The sequence below is a fragment of the Mya arenaria genome, chromosome 13, assembly GCF_026914265.1.
Source record: "Mya arenaria isolate MELC-2E11 chromosome 13, ASM2691426v1".
NCBI classification, from domain to species: Eukaryota; Metazoa; Mollusca; class Bivalvia; order Myida; family Myidae; genus Mya; species Mya arenaria.
Window position 1 is genome coordinate 34,658,013 of NC_069134.1, and position 16,841 is coordinate 34,674,853.

Below are 16,841 nucleotides of genomic sequence, written 5' to 3' on the forward strand. Positions count from 1 at the left end.
CGTGACGTCAGAAACCGGAAGCAGCATGTTGCAAAATGTAAACACATTTTCTTAAAATAACAGTAATGTCAACGCTTTATTTAGAACTGTTTTTTAAAAATGTACACCGTTGTGCACTGAGAAATAGTTTTTTATGTTCAAGAGGCTTGACGGAGATAACAAGAAGAGCTGCCAGATTACAGTTTTCACGGTTTAGTACAAGTTCCTGTTTGACATCTAAGAAAAGAAAGATGGCAAAAGTTGTACAGACTCCATCAAAACTAAAGGAGCAGATTTATGACTATTTCCTTGTTCTAGACTTTGAAGCCACATGTGAGGAAAATATAAAGATACATCCACAGGTACTGATTTAAATGTACATAGCATCACCAATGTTAGTTCTGACTGCCATACTACAATGTTTGTGTACATATGTATCGTAATAATGTATGGATGTTATAATCCATTCATATAAATATATATATATATATATATATATATATATATATATAGATGGACTATAGATCTGTATATAGATGCATATTTACGATTTTTAGTGCGCCAGGCAGTTATATTTTAAGACGTTGTGACTCTGCGATAATACATTATTGTTGCTGTGGCGTCTCCAATACATCTCCAATAATCTAAAAAAAAAATGCCCATTATTGGCCATTAGTGCCATTTCTCACAACAGCAGTCATCGAAATTGGACTTTTGGATGGACAAGCCCGAATTCTTATACTATTGCTCGGCATCAAATATTTAACAAGCCTTGCTATATAAAATTCAGAATTTTAGCAAGCTCGGAAGAAATTTTACCAGTGAAGAGCTTGCGGGCTTGTGTTAATTCGACCACTGCAAAAGCATCAGATGTAGTATATAGTGAGCGTGTTACCAGTGTAACTAGGATACTGCGATAACCAGCAGCTTATATATATATATCCTGTATGATAAAAATAAACATTACCATGGAAGAACAGAGACATCCAATTTAAGAAGGTAAAAAAAAAACATTTTGCAATGTTAATTTAACAAAAATACCAACTGAATGAAATAAAATTAATTTTTATGATAAATTATGACTCATTATTTTTATTCAAAAGCAGAATTCTAGTTTGTCTAAAAATCATATATCCGTTAATTTTATGAAGTATGGACAAGCAAAATTGACCACAAATTTCTTTTTGAAACTTTTTAAATACATAATATGTCAAAGTTATTGGGATTTTTAATATGATAAGAATGTTTTATTAATTATTTTTTTATATAAACAGGAGTTATTTGTCTTGTTTCAGACAACTGACCTTTACTTACTGTCTGATATGCATAGGGCAATGATTGCCAATGAAGGCTGATCAGAACACAAAGGCAGAATGCAGCTTTATCTCTGAAGGATACAACAACTTGAGGGATGAAAGTGAAAAGGTTCTGTCTTCTTCTTTATTCAATATCAGTTAGAACCTTTTCGCATTCACCTTCTGAATTTTACTGGTGGAACATAGCAGAGAAGCTATAAATGCATAAATATGAAAGCAGTGGTTGTGGATAGGCCGATATAACAACCAGTTACACTTTGATTGGTTGTCGGCCTGTGCCAAGAGACTTCACCATCATCACTGTCACTGATCAGCCAAGTGGTGACGCTGCGACTTACACTGGTGATGCCTGCTACTAATGCAATCAGCGAGCAGTCACCCACCGAATTAGGTCACCTCAGGACCTACCTGCCATCTACCATTATATAGAATAATCCAGACAAAACCATTTGAATGTACTGACAGTTCTTCAGGAGTCTTCTAACAACCTGGATATTAAGGCTGTCGCTTATAACTTTTTGTCAGTAGGGTAGAGTAGAATTTTTAAATTTGGACAGTTTTTGGTGAACCAGAGTTTTTTTTGTCATATTTTGTATTGAAAATTAAATTATGTTATATTGTTGTTTATATTGATTTATCTGTTCATTAACAAATGCAATAGAATTAGTCTGAAATGTCTTAAACTCAATACCTTAAAAGCACTTCTAAGTAACACGCTCATGGTTTGTAAAATGCGCTTTTTTTTTTAATTACAAAATAAAGTGTGGCAAATCATAAGGGTGTTAAAACAAAAATACCAAAAGCTGGAATCCTTAAGCAAATGTTGATATTTGCTCAAATATTGTCTTTGAAGACCACAATTTTTATTAGCGTTGATAACGTGATTAAAAATTAATTATGGCTGTGGTGTTGCGTGATTGGTTGATTGACATTATCATGTGATGTTATCAATGTTTACTTAACAAGTCAACATATCCTCCACATTTGTTAAAGTTCCGGTGGCCATGTGGAGAAGCCAGCTGTTTTCTATTTTTTTCTTGACTGTACCAGCGTGGGTTTGAACCCCTCTAAAGTACTTTTTTTAATGCTATAACTGTATTTTTTTCTGCATTTTCGATATCAAAGAGTAAAATAATGATAAAATAAAGGTGTTCATATGCATAACCAGGAAAACTAATTATTGGTCCAAAAACATGACCGAGTCACTTTTAAATTAAGTGGTGGAATTTAAGGTTTTTTTTCAAAATCTTTTAGTTGATTGATTCATGGACCTATAAACCATGGATTGGCAACTCTCATCTGTGTTAATGCGATAATCTCAAACTCACGCGTGCAACGGGATTTCATTCTGAGATCTTACCGTGTGGTCATTTTCGAGACGTCCGACATCGGCCAAATATAAAAATGTAGGAAAACATTAATTAAAATTGACTCAAATGCGCAGTACTTTCATTTGAGTTGATAATAGTCCAATGGAATCTGATAAAATCACAGTTATTAACTATAATTAAATCTATAACAAACAAGGCATTATTAGCAGAGTTGGCGGAAATAACCGAAGAATGCCGTTAATCACCGATCAGAAATTCGGCGGAATTTTCCGATATTTGTGGAGCACGCCCTATGGATTGTGGGTAAATTATTATTTCTTAACGTTTCACCGATATGGGGCAGTTGCCAGTCCATGGTTTATAGGTCCGTGATTGATTGTACAAATTTATTTAAACTGGATTGGAGTGATTTTGTATATAGGAGAGATTTTCAGCAGTAATACTGCCTTGGTAAAAACAAGAAAATGTTATTCACCAAAATTTGCAATATTACAGCATGAAATTATACAGATTCCACTAGGTCTATCTTTAAGCCTTTAAGACCCAATAAATGTTTTCCTTGCCATTTTAACATTGTTCCTATCAAAACATTGTCAATTTGATTGGTCAGTTTTCGTTTCTGTACGTTTAAGTGATTTAAAGACAGAGACAGTACATCTCTTACTTTATAGGAGAACATAGAGTTCCCATTTAAGTGATTTAAAGACAGTACATATCTATCTTTATAGGAGATCATAGAGATCCCATTTAAGTGATTTATTATCTTTATAGGAGATCATAGAGTTCCCATTTAAGTGATTTAAAGACAGTACATATCTATCTTTATAGGAGATCATAGAGTTCCCATAAAAGTGATTTAAAGACAGTACATATCTATCTTTATAGGAGATCATAGAGTTCCCATAAGTGATTTAAAGACAGTACATATCTATCTTTATAGGAGATCATAGAGATCCCATTTAAGTGATTTAAAGACAGTACATATCTATCTTTATAGGAGATCATAGAGTTCCCATAAAAGTGATTTAAAGACAGTACATATCTATCTTCATAGGAGATCATAGAGTTCCCATAAAAGTGATTTAAAGACAGTACATATCTATCTTCATAGGAGATCATAGAGATCCCATTTGAGTGATTTAAAGACAGTACATGTCTTACTTTATAGGAGATCATAGAGATCCCATTTGAATGATTTAAAGACAGTACATATTTATCTTTATAGGAGATCATCGAGTTCCCAGTGGTGAAGATTAATGCTAGAACACTGCAAGTTGATTCAACATTTCACCAGTACGTCCAGCCACGAGTGCACAAACAGCTGACCCCATTCTGCACACAAGTAAGGCTAGATTAGTATGCCTTGGGCCTAAAAAAAATACATTTGGTTCGGGTTACCCGACCCTACCTACGGAATAGGCACCGACCCTACCATTTTTATAGTCAGTTTGAAAAAAAAAAAAAAATGAAAAACTAAAAAAAAAAAAAAAAAAAAAAATGCTTTTCTTTTTTTTTTTCCTTTTCAATATGTAGTTTAAAACCTTAAATGCTTATATAGAAGATAACTTTAACACCATTCTCCAATGATGAAAATGACATTCTTATATAAAGCCAAATAAAAAATAAAAAAAGCCGACCTACCCTACCTATTTTTTATTTTTGAAAAGGATGTGACCCTAACCAAACAATTTTTTTTAGGCCTTGGTCAAATGTTAGACTACTGGGCTTGTCCCTTTAATTTCATTGTAAATATATAATGTATGTAACTGCTAATGGAGACAATAAACTTCTACAATGAAAAATTCATTTTAGATTTTGGCTTTAGGTAAAGGCTAAGCAAACATGTCCAGTATCCTCATCCAAACAAATTTGCCACTGCCACCAAGTTGCAATCAACTTCATTGTGTTTTTGTTTTGTTTTTTAGAATAAAAGTGCTCTATTTGTTTACAGGTTAATTAGCTAAGCACATAGAATTAAAGCCAAGCACATAGAATTAAAGCTAAGCACATAGAATTAAAGCTAAACACATTGAATTAAAGAAATTTCAAACTGGTATCCTAGGTTTCATTCAATACATACTGAAGCTTTTAGACTTCAGTAGCATGCATGTTTGGTTATTACTCGTTCTGCAGTTATATATCTATAGGTTTATATTCTTGCTATTTCAATACACTTTCCACAAGTGTATTATTTCAATCAAGAAGGTTGTGGGTGAAGTAACTGTTTAGTACCATTATTGTTATGGACATTGTTCAATAACTAGCGTGCAAATAAGTGAGAAGTGTTGTAGTTTATCCGCACAATACTTATTGAACAGTTGTGCTCCAGCTACATGTGAATGTTCAGATATGGGAGGTAATGTACTCAACAACATGTACAATTTTATGTTCTTCTATTTTTTGTATTTGTGTGTTATGAATTTTATTACAGCTTACTGGAATTATACAAGATATGGTGGATGGCCAACCACACTTAGAAGATGTCCTTCTGGTATGCTTTTTATATTTTTTCATAAGTTAATCTTGCATACTCATTTAGCAATGGTTGCAAAATCAAAGTTTCAACATAGGAGTTCTCTTGTTTGTTGACAAAATCAAAGTATTTTTACCGGTCCTTGGGATATCGAGCCGACCGGTTTCGACTGTATTCAAAACTTAAAAGATTTCTTATCATTTTGGAAAACATATCAAGGGGTTAGTTAAGACATGAACTTAGTTTTATGAATTTAAAAAAATAGAACAAGAAGTAAGAAAATATTTAACATATAGGGGCATAGGTGCATTATGTAAAATATTAATGAAATTAAGATAATTACACTTGTATGAATTCATTCTTTAACAATATACACTATGTTTTTTATTGAGTCACTTCTGTAAACTCTGTTTAGTTATTTTGTCTACCCAATTGAGGCAGAAGTACGACCCTATTTCCAATGCTAAAACATATACATTTTTCCTGAAGTAAAAATAGAACTCCAAATTTGTTTTGAAGAAAATATTGGATACCCAAACTGTTTTTGTTTGGAAAAATTGGTATATTGTCTAAGAATGTTATCAATTTCTTTTATCTTTTCTGTCTATTTTTTAAGTATTTTTGTTTTTCTTAGTCAAAATTGGAAGTCTTAATTTTATAAGTCAAAAAGATACTTTTTTCCTATCAGAAAGGCCCCGGCCTCATTTCCATAATTCTGGAAAAAATCACTGCAGTTTTATATAGCTGTCATGCTATAAACAAAAGCGCCATGGAGCAAAAATCTGGATCAAAATGTTGATACTTCAACCATTCAAAGTAATTGCCTTTACCTTCTCTTTTATCTTTAGAGTTTGGACCAGTGGATGTTAGATAATAAGTTGTTGGACCCTGAAGTGAAGTCCCTGTTTGTTACTTGTGGAGACTGGGACCTTAAAACCATGTAAGTGTGATCTGCAATAAAAAACGATAGCAGTAAGTCAATAACACAACATTGTCCAATTGAATACCGAACATGATCTCTATGATCATGAGCTATGAGCACTATTGTCCAATTGAATACCGAACATGATCTCTATGATCATGAGCTATGAGCACTATTGTCCAATAAATAATAATAAAATAAAAAGGTACATGGTCCATTATGGCTAGTAAAGGTACAAGGTTCACTGTTGCTTTTAAAGATACATTATCCACCATTGCTTGTTAAGGTACAAGGTTCACCGTGTCTAATTAAGGTACATGGTCAACTATGGCTAGTAAAGGTATATGGTCCATTATGGCTAGTAAAGGTACATGGTTCATTATGGCTAGTAAAGGTACATGGTCCATTATGGCTAGTAAAGGTACATGGTCTACTATGGCTAGTAAAGGTACATGGTCTACTATGGCTAGTAAAGGTATATGGTTCACTATGGCTAGTAAAGGTACATGGTCTACTATGGCTAGTAAAGGTATATGGTTCACTATGGCTAGTAAAGGTACATGGTCTACTATGGCTAGTAAAGGTACATAGTTCACTATGGCTAATCAAGGTACATGGTCCACTATGGCTAGTAAAGGTACATAGTTCACTATGGCTAATCAAGGTACATGGTCCACTATGGCTAGTAAAGGTACATGGTCTACTATGGCTAGTAAAGGTACATGGTCTACTATGGCTAGTAAAGGTACATAGTTCACTATGGCTAATCAAGGTACATGGTCCACTATGGCTAGTAAAGGTACATGGTCTACTATGGCTAGTAAAGGTATATGGTTCACTATGGCTAGTAAAGGTACATGGTCTACTATGGCTAGTAAAGGTACATGGTTCACTATGGCTAATCAAGGTACATGGTCCACTATGGCTAGTAAAGGTACATGGTCTACTATGGCTAGTAAAGGTATATGGTTCACTATGGCTAGTAAAGGTACATGGTCTACTATGGCTAGTAAAGGTACATGGTTCACTATGGCTAGTAAAGGTACAAACTCCATTATGGCTAGTAAAGGTACATGGTCCACTATGGCTAGTAAAGGTACATGGTCCATTATTGCTAGTAAAGGTACATGGTCTACTATGGCTAGTAAAGGTACATGGTTCACTATGGCTAGTAAAGGTACATGGTTCACTATGGCTAGTAAAGGTACATGGTCTACTATGGCTAGTAAAGGTACATGGTTCACTATGGCTAGTAAAGGTACATGGTTCACTATGGCTAGTAAAGGTACATGGTCTACTATGGCTAGTAAAGGTACATGGTCCATTATGGCTAGTAAAGGTACATGGTTCACTATGGCTAGTAAAGGTACATGGTCTACTATGGCTAGTAAAGGTACATGGTTCATTATGGCTAGTAAAGGTACATGGTTCATTATGGCTAGTAAAGGTACATGGTTCATTATGGCTAGTAAAGATACATGGATCATTATGACTAGTAAAGGTACATGGTCCACTATGGCAAGTAAAGGTACATGGTCTGCGATGGCTAGTAAAGGTACATGGTTCACTATGGCTAGTAAAGGTACATGGTCTACTATGGCTAGTAAAGGTACATGGTTCACTATGGCTAGTAAAGGTACAAACTCCATTATGGCTAGTAAAGGTACATGGTCCACTATGGCTAGTAAAGGTACATGGTCCATTATTGCTAGTAAAGGTACATGGTCCACTTTGGCTAGTAAAGGTACATGGTTCACTATGGCTAGTAAAGGTACATGGTCCATTATGGCTAGTAAAGGTACATGGTTCACTATGGCTAGTAAAGGTACATGGTTCTCTATGGCTAGTAAAGGTACATGGTCTACTATGGCTAGTAAAGGTACATGGTTCACTATGGCTAGTAAAGGTACATGGTCTACTATGACTAGTAAAGGTACATGGTTCACTATGGCTAATCAAGGTACATGGTTCACTATGGCTAGTAAAGGTACATGGTCTACTATGGCTAGTAAAGGTACATGGTTCACTATGGCTAGTAAAGGTACATGGTCCATTATGGCTAGTAAAGGTACATGGTTCACTATGGCTAGTAAAGGTACATGGTCCATTATGGCTAGTAAAGGTACATGGTTCACTTTGGCTAGTAAAGGTACATGGTCTACTATGGCTAGTAAAGGTACATGGTTCATGATGACGAGTAAAGGTACATGGTTCACTATGGCTAGTAAAGGTACATGGTCTACTATGGCTAGTAAAGGTACATGGTCTACTATGGCTAGTAAAGGTACATGGTCCATTATGGCTTGTAAAGGTACATGGTCCACTATGGCTAGTAAAGGTACATGGTCCATTATGGCTAGTCCATTATGGCTAGTAAAGGTACATGATTCACTATGACTAGTAAAGGTACATGGTTCACTATGGCTAGTAAAGGTACATGATCCACTATTGCTAGTAAAGGTACATGGTCCACTATGGCTAGTAAAGGTACATGGTTCACTATGGCTAGTAAAGGTACATGGTCCATTATTGCTTGTAAAGGTACATGATCCACTATGGCTAGTAAAGGTACATGGTTCATTATGGCTAGTAAAGGTACATGGTTCACTATGGCTAGTAAAGGTACATGGTCCATTATTGCTAGTAAAGGTACATGGTCCACTATGGCTAGTAAAGGTACATGGTTCACTATGGCTAGGAAAGGTACATGGTCCATTATTGCTAGTAAAGGTACATGGTCCACTATGGCTAGTAAAGGTACATGGTTCACTATTGCTATTAAAGGTACATGGTCCACTATGGCTAGTAAAGGTACATGGTTCACTATGGCTAGTAAAGGTACATGGTCCATTATGGCTAGTCCATTATGGCTAGTAAAGGTACATGGTTCACTATGACTAGTAAAGGTACATGGTTCACTATGGCTAGTAAAGGTACATGGTCCATTATGGCTAGTAAAGGTACATGGTTCACTATGGCTAGTAAAGGTACATGGTCCATTATGGCTAGTAAAGGTACATGATCCACTATGGCTAGTAAAGGTACATGGTTCATTATGGCTAGTAAAGGTACATGGTCCATTATGGCTAGTAAAGGTACATGGTCCATTATGGCTAGTAAAGGTACATGGTTCACTATGGCTAGTAAAGGTAAAAACTCCATTATTGCTAGTAAAGGTACATGGTCCATTATGGCTAGTAAAGGTACATGTTCCACTATGGCTAGTAAAGGTACATGGTCCACTATGGCTAGTAAAGGTACATGGTCCATTATTGCTAGTAAAGGTACATGGTCCATTATGGCTAGTAAAGGTACATGTTCCACTATGGCTAGTAAAGGTACATGGTCCACTATGGCTAGTAAAGGTACATGGTGCATTATTGCTAGTAAAGGTACATGGTCCATTATGGCTAGTAAAGGTACATGGTCCATTATGGCTAGTAAAGGTACATGGTCCATTATTGCTAGTAAAGGTACATGGTCCACTATGGCTAGTAAAGGTACATGGTCCATTATGGCTAGTAAAGGTACATGGTCCATTATTGCTAGTAAAGGTACATGGTCCACTATGGCTAGTAAAGGTACATGGTCCATTTTGGCTAGTAAAGGTATATGGTCCACTATGGCTAGTAAAGGTACATGGTTCACTATGGCTAGTAAAGGTACATTGTCCATTATGGCTAGTAAAGGTACATGGTCAACTATGGCTGGTAAAGGTACAAGTTCACTCTGGCTAGAAAAGGTACATGGTCCATTATGGATGGTAAAGGTACATGGTCCACTATGCCTAGAAAAGGTACATGGTCCATTATGGCTAGTAAAGGTACATGGTCCACTATGGCTAGTAAAGGTACATGGGCCACTGTGGCTAGTAAAGGACATGGTCCACTTTGACTAGTAAAAGTTCATGGTCCACTATGGCTAGTAAAGGTACATGGCCCACTATGGCTAGTAAAGGTACATTGTGCACTTGCCTACTAGCTACATGGTTCACTATGGCTAGTAAAGGTACATGGTTCATTATGGCTAGTAAAGGTACATGTTCCACTATGGCTAGTATAGGTACATGGTCTACTATGGCTAGTAAAGGTACATGGTCCACATTGGCTAGTAAAGGTACAAGGCTCACTGTTTCTAATAAAGGTACATGGTCCACTATGGTTAGTAAAGGTAGAAGGATCACTGTTTCTAAGAAATGAAGATGGTCCGCTATGGCAAGTTAAGGTACATTGTGCACTTGCCTACTAGCTACATGGTTCACTATGGCTAGTAAAGGTACATGGTTCATTATGACTAGTAAAGGTACATGTTCCACTATGGCTAGTAAAGGTACATGGTCTACTATGGTTAGTAAAGGTACATGGTCCATTATTGCTAGTAAAGGTACATGGTCCACTATGGCTAGTAAAGGTACATGGTGCACTAGCCTACTAGCTACATGGTTCACTATGGCTAGTAAAGGTACATGGTACATTATGGATGGTAAAGGTACATGGTCCACTATGGCTAGTAAAGGTACATGGTCCACTATGGCTAGTAAAGGTACATGGTCCACTATGACTAGTAAAAGTTCATGGTCCACTATGGCTAGTAAAGGTACATGGTCCACTATGGCTAGTAAAGGTACATGGTCCATTATGGCTAGTAAAGGTACATGGTTCACTATGGCTAGTAAAGGTACATGGTCCGTTATGGCTAGTAAAGGTACATGGTTCACTATGGCTAGTAAAGGTACATGGTCCACTATGGCTAGTAAAGGTACATGGTCCATTATGGTTAGTAAAGGTACATGGTCCACTATGACTAGTAAAGGTACAAACTCCATTATGGCTAGTAAAGGTACATGATCCATTATTGCTAGTAAAGGTACATGATCCACTATGGTTAGTAAAGGTACATGGTGCACTAGCCTACTAGCTACATGGTTCACTATGGCTAGTAAAGGTACATGGTTCATTATGGATAGTAAAGGTACATGTTCCACTATGGCTAGTAAAGGTACATGGTCTACTATGGCTAGTAAAGGTACATGGTCCACATTGGCTAGTAAAGGTACAAGGTTCACTGTTTCTAATAAAGGTACATGGTCCACTATGGTTAGTAAAGGTAGAAGGATCCCTGTTTCTAAGAAATGAAGATGGTCCACTATGGCAAGTAAAGGTACATGGTGCACTAGCCTACTAGCTACATGGTTCACTATGGCTAGTAAAGGTACATGGTTCATTATGTCTAGTAAAGGTACATGTTCCACTATGGCTAGTAAAGGTGCATGGTCTACTATGACTAGTAAAGGTGCATGGTCCATTATTGCTAGTAAAGGTACATGGTCCACTATGGCTAGTAAAGGTACATGGTGCACTAGCCTACTAGCTACATGGTTCACTATGGCTAGTAAAGGTACATGGTTCATTATGGCTAGTAAAGGTACATGGTTCATTATGGCTAGTAAAGGTACATGGTTCACTATGACTAGTAAAGGTACATGTTCCACTATAGCTAGTAAAGGTACATGGTCCACTGTTTCTAATAAAGGTACATGGTCCACTATGGTTAGTAAAGATAGAAGGATCCCTGTTTCTAAGAAATGAAGATGGTCCACTATGGCTAGTAAAGGTACATGGTGCACTAGCCTACTAGCTACATGGTTCACTATGGCTAGTAAAGGTACATGGTTCATTATTACTAGTAAAGGTACATGGTCCACTATGGCTAGTAAAGGTACATGTTCCACTATGGCTAATAAAGGTACATGGTCCAATATGGCTAGTAAAGGTACACGATTCACAATGGCTAATAAAGGTACATGTTCCACTATGGTTAGTAAAGGTAGAAGGATTCCTGTTTCTAAGAAATGAAGATGGTCCACTATGGCAAGTAAAGGTACACGATTCACAATGGCTAATAAAGGTACATGTTCAACTATGGTTAGTAAAGGTAGAAGGATTCCTGTTTCTAAGAAATGAAGATGGTCCACTATGGCAAGTAAAGGTACAAGGTTCCCAAATGGCTAATACAGATAGAAGAATGAATTTGGCTAATAAAGTACATTGTCCACTATATCTAATAAGGGAACAAGGTTCATTGTGTCTTTTATAAGTACATGGTCCACTATGGCTAGTAAAGGTACAAGTTTCACAATGGCTTATAAAGGTAGAAGAATGAAAGACTACTCTGACAAATAACACTGTTGCCTATAAATGTAGAAGGGTCACTGTCGCTGATAAAGGTACATGGTCCACTGTGGCTTATACAGGTACAAGGTTCACTTTGGCATTTAAAGGTAGAAGGATTACTGTGGCTTATAAAGGTACATATTCCATTGTGGCCAGTAAATGTGAATGGTCCTCTTTGCCAAATTAGAAGGATCACTGTGGCTTCATTTATTAGAGACAGGGATCCTTGTACCTTTACTAGCCATAGTGGAACATGTACAGTACTGTTAAGACCAAACACCATTGTGCACTAGGAGTGAACTACTAGTGAACAATTTGTGAACTATTGATAAACTAATGTAGTCTGTAGTTTATTAGATAAGCCAGTACCTTTATTTGCCACAGTCCACTATCCAATATTTTCTTCAAGACAGGTTTTATTTTCACCTTAGGTAAAATGTGTTTTTTATTGGGAATGGGGTCGGTTTTCTGCCCCAATTGGTCAGCAAAAACACTGAACAGAGTTTGCAAAAGTGCATTTAAACAGTGAATGTTGTAATAAATGTACACCGTCCAATGTGACTTACAAAATTGTGAATGGTTAAGGCGCCAGGTACTCTTCAAAGCTCTTTAAGCCAGCCTTCCTAGGATTTGTTGGGAAATAAAGTGCTTCGCATGCAATTCACGTCGCGTGATTTAAAATAAAAAAAGACCACATTGACCTACAGTGACAGTGACATTACGTTTCACGTTCATTGGCATTGACATGAAAGTGTCACAAAATGTAGTGTCACTGCATATTTTGTATGTGTGACTAGATGCCGGATTTGCATTATGCATTAACACATACCTGGGGGTGATGTTTACTTTTTGAAATATAGATTAACCATTTTCCTATGTTTGCCTTCTGGTACTTTAGGCATGATCAAACTCTGTCAGGACATATCATACCACTGCATTTTTAGGAACTTGTGTACATGTACATTTTTAAGGTTTACTGATGTATCCGAGTTGATTTTCGATAGAAAATGGCCGAGGAGTTTCGAATGGACTAGAAAAAACAGACGCTCCGGACAGGCGACACATCCGTATGACGTAATTCTAGATGTTATCCACGTTTACCAACAATAGCCAAGAGGTTGAAAGGAAGTGCTGGTAAACTATTAATCATTTAAAACCTTTTTTGTTTCAGGTTGCCTAGCCAGTCTGAATATTTCAACTTACCTGTACCAAAATACTTCAGCGAATGGTTGAATATAAAGAAGGTGATACTAAGTATTGTTGTGCAAAGTACTTGCTATAGATACCATGAACATAATGTATGTTGTAATAACTATTGATGCATCATTTAACTGATTCACAAGTTGGTTAAGTGTGAGATTGATAAAGAATCATTGCACAATTTAAATGAAATGAGCAAAACATGCTGCTATATATGCATTCAAATTAGATCAGCGATATACGTGGGCCCTAATATCACAAAAAAATATGCTCAAGTCAAATCTCAATTTCAGTGTTAACTCATTTTACCTCACATGAACAAGGTATGATTCAAACTAGTGTATCCTATTACATTTTTAATTGCGTTTTTTCCATATTCTTGAGCAAACCAATCATTTGAGTAATAGCTCAAAAACAACAAGCTGTACTCGATAACATACGATATGTTTTTCTTTGGAAAAGGTTAATATACGACAAATGTATTTGCATATTTATATAAATATATATATATACGGTTTTCAATACCTAATGAAGTTTTGATATTGAGATTGACAAGTTTTTAGCTCTACAGACCAAAGGCCGTCGTCCGTCCGTCCATCTGTCCGTTCCGTAAAAAATATTGCTTGTGCATGACTGGATTAAGGCCCTTTACATCTGTCAAAATTGCTATAATTAAAATATGAACATGATAAAGTCTTCATTTATTGTCCGATATTCACGAAACGTATACGGTAGCTAGATATCCATAAGAGCCCGGTTCCTTTTGGAAAGCAGCCAAATCCTTACATGCATGGCTTCAATATGGCTTCAAAATGGCCCTTGAAATAGTCGAAACTGCAATAATTGAGCTAGTAAACATAATTTTTTATCCTATGTTTACCTTACTTTTACAGTAGCCAGATATCTATTAGATCGCCTTTTGAAAACCAGCCTCGTTCATCCATGCATGACTGGATTATGGCTATTTAAATTTAAAACTGGCAAAACAGCTTTAATCTAACTTGTGAATTCAATAGTGCTTTCATTTATTATCCGATGTTAACCAAACTTTTACAGTGATTAGATATCTATGAGATCTCAGTTCCTTGATCCAGCCATATCTTTTCATGCTTGACTGGATTATGGCCCTTAAAACAGTTACACTTGTAATATTTAAGCTTGTGAACACATTAGATCCTCCTCTATTTGAGCTCGGTTCCTTTTTCAAAACTAGCCATATCCGACCAAACATGCATGGATTGTGGCCCTTGAAGTTTGCAAAATTGCTAAAATTGAGCGTAGGAACACAATAGCATTTTCATTTATTATCTGATCCTTGCCAAACTTATACATTATTACGATATCCATGAGAGATTGGCCACCGTCTTAAATCAGCAATTTTTTGCCCATATGTCACTGAATTTAAATTGTTGGAATTTCTATACTTCAATCGCATACAAATGTATTATGTTATGATCTTGGTACAAAAAGTGGAGCAGAGCATATAATTTAAGTTGAACTTTTACCTGTGATAGATGCTCTTTTAAAACCAAAGAAATTAAACGATATTTCGTGTTATTGTCTTAAACAGTAAAATGTTATAATTAAAACAAAAATGTTATATAACTGGAAGAATGTTAAATAATTTTCGGTATGACATATTGACTGGATTTTTTATGTCAGGTTTTTTGAAGAATCTTTTATTATTATCATTTTGACAACACTTAACTTGTAACAATTACAAAATGATGTTTGTTTGGAGATATGGAATCCGGTGTTGTTGTTTTATTGCTATTTTAAATTGCTTACTGTGATTTCAAATTTACTACACTGATGACCAGGCGTTCGCCGAGGTGACCTCTACCTACCCTCATGGCATGATGCAGATGCTCCAACTGTTGAATATTCAACATCAGGGCAGACATCACAGCGGCATAGGTCAGTAACGCTAACGAGAATCCAAGACTTTAGTAAGGTCATAGGAATAATCTCACATAGATATGAATGTAATTCACATGTCTTATGCCTTCCACAGTGGCTCGATTTTCGGAAATGAAATGTTTTTTATGTTTTTTTTTACAATAAATGTGTTGTGACCGTATCATATTAGAAGGCATTGTTCATCATTCCAACCACAAATAATAATAAATTTTGCAAATATCAGAATGTTTATCTAAAACTGGTAGCTATAAATTTCTCTTCATAATTTAGTGTATAATTTAAAGTTACCAGTAGCAGGTACGCATTTCTATATTGCATAAATAAAGATTATTTTGTGAAGGTAATGATAAACAATGACTCCATTGTCTAAACATTTTAACATTTTATATGATAACTGATTTAAAGGACATTGACCTTCTCTTTCAACTTCTCTTTAAACAATGCGTTACCATTTATATATACGCAAGTAACAGCAGTGCCTTAATACACAGATGTTAACAGTCCTCTTAAAAATGAATACTCAAGCATATTGTAGAAACCCGTTTTTTTCTATTATTTTCAGACGATTGTAAGAACATAGGAAATATATTGATAGAGCTGCTACATCGGGGATACGTTGGAAAACCTTCGTGGAAGAAAAGATGAACTCCTTGTTCATGATATTTTTTCTGCTCTGATATAATCAGTTAATATGCATTTGAATTTCATTTTGTTTTATAGTGGAGAAGGAATGATACATGAAATACTGTTTCATGTTTCACATAACTATTGAACTGAATATCTGAACGTTTAAGCCATCAAATGGTTCATACGTGAGATAATTATTACAGGGGAATTTAAGTTGTTGTATTTTACCTGCTAATGCATAATTATGATGTACAATAATAATAAAGTGTGTGACCTGGCCCCGATTTCTCAACATATCATGCTCCCTGTAATATTAGCTCGCTATTTTTGATTTGGTATAACTTGTGTATTCTTTACATTATTGAGAGTTATTTGACTTTTGATTATAATAATTGTGAAGCTTGGCATAATGAAATAAGCTATTTAAATTTCTAACGCTTAAGAACTTCCGAGAAATTTGGCCCAGTGTGTTATTAAAATACAATTTACAACGATAATTCATTTCACTTTGCCTCAGATACATAGCCGATTCGAGAGCGAAAACATAATATTCTTGACTTATAAGTAAGTCTTGGTATATATTTTGTTGTATGGTCTTTACAGTGAGGACCGATTAAAAAAGGAAGATCCAGTGATTATATTTTACCAGACAGTAGGAAAAAACCGTCTTTTATGCCCCACTTTTTCGAAACACTTATAAAAGGATAAAACTAAGCCTTCCATTCTTGTTTATGTATAGTTTGTGTTATTTTTTCATTTTGAAGTCCTTTAAAATATTCGAAAATCATTATAATATACTTAATTTAGTATTTTGGCTGAAATGAAAGACTTAAGCTTGTTATGTTTAAACGTGTTTGAAACATAGGGCTCTGATGTAATGGTTGACAACCAATTTTGTTT

The 16,841-nt window shown here is 35.6% G+C and overlaps 1 protein-coding gene across 1 annotated transcript; it reads left to right on the top strand.

Annotated features, from left to right (window-relative positions):
• The first annotated feature begins 20 nt into the window (after window positions 1-20).
• LOC128212862 (ERI1 exoribonuclease 3-like) lies at window positions 21-16,219 on the top strand. Its single transcript, XM_052918238.1, has 7 exons — window positions 21-341; window positions 3,852-3,968; window positions 5,058-5,117; window positions 5,948-6,039; window positions 13,366-13,438; window positions 15,215-15,311; window positions 15,877-16,219. The coding sequence occupies exons 1-7, from the start codon at window positions 66-68 to the stop codon at window positions 15,957-15,959; spliced, it is 798 nt and encodes a 265-aa protein (XP_052774198.1). The 5' UTR covers window positions 21-65; the 3' UTR covers window positions 15,960-16,219.
• Window positions 16,220-16,841: the final 622 nt, after the last annotated feature.